A 12,468-nucleotide genomic window follows, 5' to 3' on the forward strand; every position below is an offset into this window, starting at 1 on the left:
CTTTTTCCTTTTTTTTGGGACCAGTAGTACAGGACACTAGATGGACAAAACAAAACTACAAGTCATAAAATAGAAAAAGAAAAACAAGAACAGGATGGGCATCTTCCGAATTACATGGAGACACACACACACACATAGACACACACACATAGAAAACACACACTTGATGTGTCACTTTTCTCACATACACATGTGGGTGCACATGCATGCACACACACTAACACTCACCTTCACAGAGCAAATGCACACTGCATACACAATCTCTCACACACACCTTCACACCATGAACACAGGCTCACATTAAATACACGCATATTGCATGAACACCCTCTCAGATGACATACACACCCTCACACCACACATTCCCTTACACTGCACATATATTCAAAAAGAGCACTGTTATATGATAGGTCATTTATAACACACTTAGGGTCTCATTACACGGTAGGCGGTAAGGTTTAACGGTCACCGGTAATGGTACCGGTGACCGTTAACCCTTACCGCCTTACTACGAGGTCCCTTAGCGGGTTGGTACTTTAACGCCTGCTTTTTGCAGGCGTTAAAAACCAACCTGCGAAGGGACCTTGGTGCTAATTACGGCACCGGAAATTTGCGGTACCGTAATTAGCACCTTCCCCATTCCCATTATGCCCTATGGGGCAAAAATGGGAACGGGGAAGGGCAATGGTGGAAGAGGGAATTACCGCCCCGCCAACCTTGGAATAGGGCGGTAATTCCCCTTTCCACCAAGGCGGTGCCGGTATTTTACCAGCATGGACTAAGGTGCTAATAGCACCTTGGTCCACCGCCTAACGTGTAATGAGGCCCTTAGAGTTTTCTACGCACGGACCCAGGGATCGAACCTGTGGTGCTCCTTGTCGTCTTGCTTCCAAGGCAAGCACATTGCCCCTGAGCTATCCTCTCCTACATCAGGCATTCAGCCCTGGAAAGTAAGCACGGCCTTCGTCCACTGTATATTTTAAAATACTACCAAGCCATTGACCATGGCTTTCAGCTGTGTTTACTGTACATGTTCCCCTGATATGATTCTTTTGGAGCCACTATACATGTCTTTCAGGACCAGTGAGCAAGGCCTTCAGTCATGTCCACTGTATATTTTACAACACTACTGGGCTAGTAGACATGGCCTTTGACCATGTCCTCTATACATGATTACCCGATATGTTTCTTTTGGACCCACTAGGTGGCCACAAACTACACACACACAGTGGCATTGAATTGTCCATGACTGTGGGATTACCCCGTTATTACCTCGATAATACTTGAAAGTTCCAAACTCTTCCCTTTCCTCACAAGCAATCACCAAGTGTCATCTTCCTCTTTCCATGAGCCCACTCTCTGCAATTGGTTATTTTGTACCTGGCCATTTCCCCCTGTCAGTGTTTGGTTCGTTTGATGCATTTTTGCTCTCTGAGGTGAAAGGCCGATATAGTTAAAGGTTTTAAGGAGCAGATGGCCACCCCCATATTTCTGTTCAATATTTTACAACACTACTGGATGGAATTCCCCAAACGAGTCAAGGAAATTGAGTGAATGCTTTGTGCCCAAATTGTTTCTTATGTCGTCCAAATAAATGTACAGAGGTTTTTACGCTATTGCTGTTCAAAAACTGCACTTTTTCTCTATGGGAAAATTAATGCAATTAGACTGAAACTGTGTTTTTATGTTTTCTTAATAACTGTATTCATGTTTTAATGAATGTTTCCCAACATTTCCAGTTTCAGGGGCCATTGACAAATGCTTGGTTTAGAAAATGTCTCCAAATCGATCCAGCAAGTCATACATTATTAGCCTTTCTCAGATATAAAGGTTCTGAAATATTGTGAAATATTGTATAAACTACTGGTGGAATTTACTCCAAAACAGTTAAGGAAATTAAGTCAACACATTGTACCACAAATTGTTTGTTATTTGGTCCATATCTTCCATGCGGTTTTCAAGCTACGGCTGTTCAAATATTGCACTTTTTCTCTATGGGAAAATGAATGCAACGAGACTAAAAACAGCATTTTGATGTTTTCTTATTAACTTTCATTTTGTAACCAAATTGGTTCCAAAATCTCGTGGGTCTGTTAACAAACATTTTGGTTTGGAAAATGTCATCCAATTCCATACAGCAGGTCAAAGGTTATTAGCCTTGCTCAGCCTCTCTGCTCTAAAAAGCATCAAGATTGATATAAAGGTTTTAAGGAGCAGGGGGCACCCCCTTCTCTGTTGAATATTTTAAAAACTAATGGATGGATTTAACCCAAACCAGTCAAGAAATGTACATCCATGCTTTGTGCCCAAGTTGTTTATTATTTTTACCAAATCTACTTAGCATTTCTTGCGCTACGCCTTTTCAAAAACTGCACTTTTTGTTTATGTTATTGGAATTATGATCCTCATAGTTATAGCGTCCTTTCCCAATTTGCATGGCCTCCATGCACTTTGTTGATGGGACACTCTCGGGAACCAAGGTCCATGTATGGGAGGTTCTAAGAGTTCAGTTTAAGATGTGTATGTGCATTCTGTCTGGTTAGGACTTGGGAGAGTTGGCTGGGCCCCAGTAAGCAGCCCTGAGGTCAGGCATGTGGGTGAGTGCTGTTGGTGGATTAGGATAGAGTGCTAGGGCAGGGGATTTGATGTGTTCCCAGCTAGTTGGAATTTTTTACAAAGGTTGTCTCTGTATACTAATGCCAGAGGTGTTGAGGATTGTCAGAGATTTCAGTGTAGACGGCTCTGCGAGCTGCTAGACTGGATTTGAATGGCCATAGCTGCATTCTAGAGTGGATGGATGGGGAGCTGTGCTTGCAGCATGTGTCCACAGACTTTGGTGCTGTTAGCATGCTACCTTTGTGGAGGACCTGGATGGTGCCTTTTTTTTAGTGCAATAGGAAATACATTAAAATAAATAGATCTTGCCACCTATGGCTGAGACCAACAATATTGATGCCGTCCTCAATGAAATGAACCATCAAAGTGCTTCTTAGTGTGTCTCTGTTCCTACCCCCACAGATATTAATATGCATTCCGTGCCAAATAGCCCCGGTTGAACTGGCGCATTTCCTCACTACCTCATTGTTACCTATGGGTCTAGCATTCTATGTGCTTGGGTAAAGCCTTTCATAATTAAGTAGAGACCTCCAGCTGAGTGCGCAAATAATAGCTGTCTCCTGTTGAAACTGATCCTGCTACCATTGCTATCTCTAGTGGTCCGTCTGAATGAGCATTCTGTCAATTTATTCTTTAAGTTGCCATATCCAAGGTGCATCAGATTTACCAGTGTTGTTTAGTGACATGATGGATAAATGAATGGGCTGAACCTTTTCTTTTTATAATGGTTTGTTCCCAGGTGGGGCCCTTGACACATATTTGGTATTGATAATTTCATCCCAATCCATCCATGAAGTCAAAGATTATTAGCAAAAGAATTCTGGGAGAAATAGGCTGTTTCTGAAATGCCTCTCAACCGATCTGCTGCAAAGTACCATGGGAGATATAGCTGTCAAATATTTTAAAAAGTACTGGGCAGAATATCCCCAAACCACAAAACAATCACAAGCCAACGCTTCGTGTCCAAGTTGTTTCAAACCTGGTCCATAGTTGTCCGATAGTTTTAGCTGTGCGTCGAGCAAAAATTGTCTGTGTGTCTATTGGATAATGAATGGGGAGTAGGCCAAAGGTGCTTTTTTTGTTTTCTCTAAAACATTTGATTTTTTTATGTATCTTTCCCAAACTGTTCAATCTGGAGGAGGGGAGTGGGTACCAGGGTGTACCAATAGCCCCACTGAAGACAGTTTTGTAAATCAATTCCTAAGACCCAAGACCATAAGTCATGGATTGAAGGATGCTGGATGTTTTTATGTCAAATGTATGTCTGGAAGAGACTAATGTAATGGAACACACATGGTTTTATAACCAAAGACATAAGTAATTATCCCCCGTTGAATGGTATCTGACAGGACTACGATGGACATTTGTGATGCGATCTTTGATGTCCTGGGTATTAGTCCTAGAGGTGCATGGTGGTGGCACGAGTTATGGTTGGTTAGCTTACCATAACTGGTGAATTTCATTTTTTTTCAGTTTTACTTGTAACCATAACGTCCCTTTAACAAAGTTTTTGCATTGAATTTCATAGGTTTTTTTAGGCCTAAATAACGTCCCTTTAACTATTTTTTTACTGAATTTCATGGGTTTTTAGCAGTGCACCCTAATTTGCTACAATTTCCTAATATCATACTTACCCCCAATATAGAAGCATGTTTGGCTGATGTAAAAGGTTTGACCTTACAACTGTGCCATGCCCCACCTCCTGCCAACATTGTTAACACTTCTACAGTCTTTTTACAACTTTTTCTGCTGTTTTTGTGTTCACCGACGTTCGTGAATATCTGACATCATCACAGACTTTACGGAGAAGGTCACGTTACCACACACTCGTGCACAGTATGGTGACGTGTCTGTGAGCAGATCAGCAATTCGCGAATGGGTCAGTCTGAAACTGCATTTTTAGCTGATCTAGGAAGTTTCAAGCTGAAAATGTACCCTTGCACAGCTCCTAGACCTATTTTTACTCATTATCCATTTGCCATCTAGGACAGAGCACATGGTAAGAAGAATATTAGCAGAACTGCTATGTATCTTCAAAATGGCATCAGCTATAGCCGTCCCTTCTCCCCAGGAGCCACAACCACCACCACCAGCTGGATGTTGTACACAATGGAAGAAATGCAATCAAGCAGAAAACGATCAAGAGGCCCAGGGAGATAATGTAGAGGAAATGGCTACTTTTAGCACCCAGACAGAATCATGGGTGTGGCAGTTCTTTACCACCATTGGGGGTGTACCAAAGGCTATTAGGGTGAAATGCACTAAGTTCAACGTTGTGCTCAGTCGTGGACAACCTAGGACAACATACAGGACCACCTCCATGCGCCGCCACACTAAATTCAACCACTGGACTTCTTTTAGAAAGGCTGTTCCTTTCTCAGGAAGTAGTACGCTGTCTTCCTCTACCTCGTATTCCTCAACCAATATTACCACCACACAGGCTACTCCTGTGGGGCAGAAAATGTCACCCGCTACCTTGCAAGACATAAAAGAAGCTGTTAATACATATTGTATATATTATAAACAAATCAATAAATTATAAATAAATAAATACAATCTTCCCAAGACAACAGTACTGTGTAGATACTACAACATGCCATTCTGCATAGCGGAGCAGTTTAGAAGTGCTTTCGAGGCTATAATCAAGGAGCATGAGAAACACTGCTCCTAATTTAAAATGAACTCACACCCAACATATTCCCCTGTCCACCTGCTGCTCTATATCTGTGGTTGGTGTCTGTTTCCTTATTTCCCTCCCCCACCTTACTTCCTAACCTCTCCTGAAAATAAATAATAATAAAAATACAAAAAAAAGGTTCCAGTAGGAACCACCTTACTCGGTTTAAAAATACAAGTAAACAAATAGGCTTACATTTTTCAGTAAAGTAATTAGACTCAAAACGATTCTTCAACATTCCCATTAGCATGTTATACTATGCTAATGGGAATAATGGACAATTGCATACTAGAGAAAAAGAAAAAAAACATAGAAACTATTTCCTGTCCCAAAAAACGTTTCTCTAGCCTACAATAAAGACCATAATCCATGGCTCTGTGAACACAAAATGTCCTTGGGGGGGGGTGACAGAGGATAATTCCTTTGCAATTTTAAAAAGTTATTTTGCAGCTCAGGGAGCTGAGATAATCCGATCTGCATAATAAAGAGATTTAGTATTGCGAATAGCTTCCTGATAACAGAACACAGACTGCTTATACTTTTGCCGGGAGGACAGGTCATAATCCAGTCTCCATTTACCTTCCAGCTAGCGCCAGCTACACTTCATATTTCTAAGCTCCTCATTGAACCACCCTTCTCACAACCTGTGACAAACTCTGCTGTCCTTAAGGGGTGCAACCACATCCACAACATGTGACATTGCTCCCAGCAGGGCTGGGTGACTCATTGTTGATGAGGTCCCTAGTTGCCTGCACCAGAAGATTGGAGATGGCCACTGGGACATCTTTCGCCAATATCGATGCCATCCCACATAATTAGGTCTGCGGTTAATGTATGGGGAGCAGGCAATAGTGTAGGGAAGTGCAAAATGGTCGGACCAAAGCACCGGAAAAGGGGACGCTACTACAACAAGTTCCTTCTCAGACGTAAAAATCAAATATAATACATGGGTTGATCATTGCACAGAATGAAGCCAGCATCAGCCAATGTATTCATCAGGTCCCCAGGTCTCTAGCTGGTATATCAGAGAGTTTGTTTTTCTTAACATTTAAATCACTCATAATCAGTAGATTGGGATAGGAGATCACCAAACTCCCCACTAATTGTGAAAAATTAACAGCAAAGCAAGCTAAGGACCCTGACAGTGACCTGTAAATCAACAGTAAATAGATCAACATGTTAGCTGTTCTATGAATACGAAGCAACAGCAGTTCACAAGGCAGCGAGTAGGGCTATGGAATAATTGAACAGGTCAAAGACTCAGCGCAAATTAAAGACAGGCCCCCACCTCGCTTCAGGGGTGTCTATCTTGGTGAAGAATAACATAGCCTGGAGACCTAGCAATTGCACCCTATCTGGTTCCAAGGAGGGCGAGAAACAGGTTTCCGTAATGCTAAATATATCTGGAGACACATCTTCAAGGAGTGCAGAAATGTTATCTCTGTGGGCGACTGCAGATCTAGCATTGATTAGTAACCCCCTAAGGACGGGAACGGCTTGCTCCCTCTTGACCGCACACAATGCCTCAATGTTGATCAATTATCAGGGATAAAAAAAAACAAGGATGACAAATTAGTTCAGAGAAGTTTAAGGAAAGCTGTGTGTTATTAGCATAACAATGGAAATTAAAAATAAGGAAGACAGCAGGTAAACCCGAGGGACGAAATAGATATGGAAGAGCCACAATTATAGGATAAAACCTTGAGGTAGGCTACAGGTACAAAAAGCACAGTTGATAAGATTCTATTTCAATGCCAAATTCTTAAATTGAATGGATTTGATTGTACTGGAAAACACATATTCAAGGTGATTTTTATTACTGAAGATGCCTCTGGAGAGTGAATTGGCTCTGAGATAAAAATCTTCAGATTATTTAAAAAAAATAGGTTAGGTTTATATAACTTCAAACAAATATGGCTATATATAATGTCTGCAGGTCCTTTAAATATGCAAATAAGAGCTAATTTTTAAGTCAAGCTGGTAGAAAAACAATTGTTCTAATAGGCATTAAAGGGTTACACCAGGTTTAAGACCCTATTGTGGTCTAGAGGGATTTTCTTTGTTTTTGCTGTAGAATTGGGGGCTTGGAAGATTCCAACAGTGTTCACCTGCCTGAGCCACTCCATTAGAAGCAGGCCAATTCCATAGGAAGACATTGGGCCTCATTACGAGGTTGGAGATATCCTTGCAACTTTTACCAGCAAGGCTACCCCCAAACTCGCATCTGGCTCCGCCACCCGTGAAAGGGGAATCGCCGGGCCATTCCGACCTCGGCGGACCCCGGTAATTCCCCTTGCGTGGATGCAGGAACCGGTACATCCGCATTCCCACTTGAGCCCGCATAGGGCTCAATGGGAATGGGGAGGATGGTAGCAGCGGTACCGTTTATAACGGTACCGCTGCTACCATCATGTTCTGCTCGAGAGTGCCGGTACGGCCACCTTGTCAGACCAGGTGGCTGCAAAGGCACCTGCAAGCAGAAGTCCTAGTATGCCGGTACAGAAGCAACAGCACTGGTAGCAATGCCGGCACCGTTGTTGCCTTACAGTCATACTCCTAATGCGCCCAATTGTATATGCCTCCAGTATGCATAACTTGGAGTAGGCCTTTACACTTTTTGCACTACAGAGTGCAAACATTTTAACTGCTTGGTACTGCAAATTATGACAATTGCTCAGAGCAGACTAAAGTGCAAATGTAGCCAACACACTGTCTACACCTTAAACTTGTATTTATTTGTATTTATTAACCTTATAGTCTTTTCACTAAAGTAATGTAATGTAATGTAATATGGCATTTATATAGCACCTTTTGCCATTGGTATGGCCTCAAAGCTTTGTAGGTGAACGCTCTTGGAGGACTGAGGTTTGAAGTATGAGAGATTATTCCGGGGAGTTCATAATGAGTGTGTGCATTTAGCCACTATGAAGGTAGGCATTATAATGATAGGTTTTTTATAACGCTCTTAATACCCAGAGGTTTCTAAGCACGGACCCGGGGATTGAACCTCTGTTCCTCTGTGCCATCTTGCTTCCAAGGCAAGCACGTCGCCTCTGAGTTAAGTCCCTGCTAGTGACCCAAATAGCACTGGCTTGTGGATGGGTGCTCTGAAGCGTGTTGGGAGAGTATGTGAGTCAAGGAGACTGAATATGTATACAGCTAGACCAAATTTCATTGTGGGACTTATCTGCATTCTAGTGGCAAAGGTGATGCCTGATATGAGATCGAGAAGCGGGTTATTGCAGATGTTTGTGGGTGGGTGGCCATGCCTTTGGAAAGGATACAGCTATCTCCCATCGAGGTGGAGAGTGATACATACCCGAAAGTCATGGCTGATCACTTGTTTTGTTGATGGATTGCTGTTGCTGTGGTGTAGGTCAATGGGAACCCATTCTGTGCTTGCTCTGAACTTTCTAGGAGTCTCCTCATGTCACTCATCGATGCCCTGCCTACCTGTCTGGAGGCGAAGTTCACCTGAGATGCACATTAGGTCAGTCAAGATGCAGGTGGGAAGAGCCAGGTCTTAAATGCCTTCTGGAAGGCGAGGTGCTCTTCAATGCAGAGGATGCCAAGAGGGATGGAGTTCCATATTGTGGGTCCTTGGACGGAGAAGGAGGATGGATCCCCATATACTGGTTTATTTAGCGGAAGGGATGACCAAGAGTAGAGCTGTGCCTGATCTCAAGTTTCTGTTGGGTCTGTAGGGGTTCAGCATGTGTTTGGGCCTCATTGGGCCTCATTACGAGGTTGGAGGTATCCTTGCAACTTTTACCAGCAAGGCTACCCCCAAACTCGCATCTGGCTCCGCCACCCGTGAAAGGGGAATCGCCGGGCCATTCCGACCTCGGCGGACCCCGATAATTCCCCTTGCGTGGATGCAGGAGCCGGTACATCCGCATTCCCACTTGAGCCTGCATAGGGCTCAATGGGAATGGGGAGGATGGTAGCAGCGGTACCGTTTATAACGGTCCCGGGAGGATAGCACAGCGGCAACGTGTGCGCCTTGGAAGCAAGACGACACGAAGCAACACAGGTTCAATCCCGGGGTCTGCGCTTAGAAACATTTGGGTGTTTAAGCGCGTTATAAATACGCAACTAAGAGAAAAACAATTACGCAACTACAAAACAAACAATTCCTGTAACAGCGCCTCGAGCGCTTTAAACATGTAAAAATTAAATTTAAGAAGATTCTGGGCCTCAGTGGTGCAGAGCATTGTGGGTGATGTGCAAAGCCTTGAAGTTGGACCGTCACACGACAGGTAGCCAGTGCAGTATTTTTCTTATCACAAATCTGAAATTTAAATGTGGAACATCTTTTCGACTGATGTGTACTTGTTTACATATTTATAACTAGACACGTTGTGTAATTGTGATAAAAAATATTTCTTATAAAATCAAATCTTGCAAAGGCAAGAGTCTAAAATTAAGCCAATACGTTTTGCTACATGATAAAATGTAGATGATAACTCTTTGACCAAAGTCAGTTAATCTTACGAATAAGGAAAGATGCATAAAATAGCCAATGAGTTTGGTCTTAGTAAGTCTTGCCGTTGATTTCATTACAGTGCATCAATTCTGAGTTGCACACACTTTGCTGCAACTGTCTCTCAGAACCGGATCAATCTGGTGTTTGCTGTGAGTCATTGAACCTTCATTTATGAGACTTTTTCACATACATGGCAGAAAATACATGCAAAATAAGCTAGAAATAAAGTGTAACAATTAGTTTACTATCTGTATATCTTGACAAAAAGATCTTGCTCGAATTACTAGAGTTCCGTAGATGATAGCAGCGTTACTAAGACGCAAAATGGCACAACACATAGATAGAAAACGAGGCAGGTGTGAACTGATTGGATATACTATATTAACATATTATAAACACAAAATGTATGATCAATGATTACAATTCAGGAAGTTGTCTTTTGAGATTGAAAGAAACACTGGTAGATGGGGTTATGCTGTCATAGGCAAGGTTCCGTTTTTGTGTCCGACTCTGAAAGGGAGATCAGATTGTCAGTGCGAATGGCCACCATGTTGCACGGAGGCGCGTCATGCAGTTGGTGCCCTATGATGTCAACTAAGATATTCCTGTTACGCACTGCCCATTGTTTAAGCAACATTAGTACCCGGCGAGAGCAAAGCAAAATGCAACACGCATTCTGATTGGCTCTCGCCAGGTCTTTACCCGGCCAGGAATCCCTCTGTCGGGATTCCACGGCCTTTGTCCCCGGTGGGGAGCGTGGCAGCCCCTCAGCCAATGAGAAGGCTCAAAGCGGGGCCATCCCTCCTCCGAGCCTCCCTGCGGCTGAGAGGCTGCCTTCACCCCCTGCCAGGGACTCGGGTATGTTTTTTTTTTTTTGAATTCCCTTCCTTCCCTCCCACCCGCCCCCCCAACTTACATTCTTGGCCCTGCGTCCCTGGCGAGGGACGAGGGAAGCCTCCAGCCGTGTGGAGACTCGGAGCGGGGCCATCCCTGCTCTGCGCCTCCACACAGCTGGGGGCTTTCCTCGTCCCCTGCCGGGGACGCGGGAACGTTTGTTTTTTTTCCCCTCTTCCCCTGTCCCACTCCCGCCCTCCCAACCTCACTTACCTTCTTTTTGATCCTTTTTCGGGAGCGGACGCGTGTTCCCAGCGCGTCCGCTCCCGGTGGAAGGCATGGAAAGGGAAAACGGACTCCGTTTTCCCTTTCCATGGCACCGGCCATTTTCTTTTAATTTTTTTTTTCTCCCGAAACGCTGCAGTGTTTCGGGACAAAAAAAAGCTTTTAGTGCCACGGTCACGCAATTTTTGCGGGCCGGGGTACTAATAGCAATATAACCCGAGCGTTGGGGGTATTACCGACTCTGGTAATGCCCCGGGGCTTTACCTATGGGCCCCGGGGCATTACCTGAGTCGGTAATGCCCCCAACGCTCGGGTTATATTGCTTAAATAACGGTTTAATGAATGGGCATGAGATTAGAGAGACACACTAACGGATCAGACAACACAGATCAATCGAATACAAGACACAGAGCAACTGCTACATAACAGTGCATTTATTTTTAAAATAACATAAGCGCACCACTACGCTACTCTCTATTAGAGGGTGGAGTTATGTAATTAGCTGTGAAATATCAGGGGAATAGGAACTGTACAAAAGATAACAAATGAAAAGAAGATGGCAAAACGAGTTTTCAGGGATAAAGGTGGGCGCACGTACACAACAGAACGCCTTACAGAAGAACAATCTCCCTATACGCCATGCCACCTGGGATGAGATGTAATATACTCACCGGGCATGGCAACTTAACCGAGTTTCAAGAATGCATTCGGGCTTATTTGACTTCACTGCTTCTAAAAGGCACAGTAGAAATGAGGCGCAGCTAAAATGCCTCGCTGAAAATAAAAGCAGCAACGCACATGTGAAGTGGGACATGTCGCCTTGCTTATTTATAAACCCTATGCGACGCTCCCACTGTGCAGTCTAGCACAACTGGAGGAAAATGACACGGAAATGCAATTTAACCCGTCAATTGAATGTGCGCCAGCAGGCAGAGGCTATTGCTATCTGGCCACTGATCTGTAACATAATAAGTGAGTGTCTGCTGCCTTTTCTGCAACGTCGGTGTGACTGGGTGGCTGAATGTATCCTTGCACGTGTTGCCCCTGTACAGGATGCATTGGCTTCTAACTCTTGCATGCTGATTCACATTAATAATCAGTTCTTGATGATTTCACGCCTGCTGTTTTCCCTTTCTTGCAGTCAGAAACCATGCATGCGAAGTAGACCCATATGGAACGCCAGGGGGATGCGCGCACATCTGTCTGCTCAGCTCCAGCTATAAAACACGAACATGTCGCTGCAGGACCGGCTTCAGCGTGGGAAGTGATGGCAGGTCGTGCAAAAGTAGGTTCTCGGGATCAAATACTCTCGCAATAGTTTACATGGAAATGTCATCGCAGTGGTTGACAGCCGGTGCTTCTACTTTGAAACGTAATGTGTGTGTTCAGCAGTCAGATGCATTTATTTTAATATTCTAAATGACACCAATAATATCGGCTGTTGACTGGAAACTAATAGGGTTGATAGCGGTTTGTACTCTTGCAGTATAGTTCTCAAAGGTGCATGAATTTATGGAGAGTATATGTCAGTCACAATCCTAACAAGAACAGACTGATAGACACGCCCAAT

At 43.7% G+C, this 12,468-nt stretch overlaps 1 protein-coding gene across 3 annotated transcripts in view; it reads left to right on the forward strand.

The window, feature by feature from the left end:
• The window catches only part of LRP1B (LDL receptor related protein 1B), a 4,835,697-nt gene that overhangs the window by 2,256,533 nt on the left and 2,566,696 nt on the right, over nucleotides 1-12,468 (forward strand). For all 3 annotated transcript variants that reach the window (XM_069616528.1, XM_069616527.1, XM_069616526.1), the window contains exon 10: nucleotides 12,040-12,183. In XM_069616528.1, coding sequence (XP_069472629.1) covers nucleotides 12,040-12,183 — 144 coding nt within the window. The remainder of the gene's footprint in view (nucleotides 1-12,039; nucleotides 12,184-12,468) is intronic.

This window comes from Ambystoma mexicanum, chromosome 9 (genome assembly GCF_040938575.1).
Source record: "Ambystoma mexicanum isolate Mex_15411 chromosome 9, UKY_AmexF1_1, whole genome shotgun sequence".
NCBI lineage: Eukaryota > Metazoa > Chordata > Amphibia > Caudata > Ambystomatidae > Ambystoma > Ambystoma mexicanum.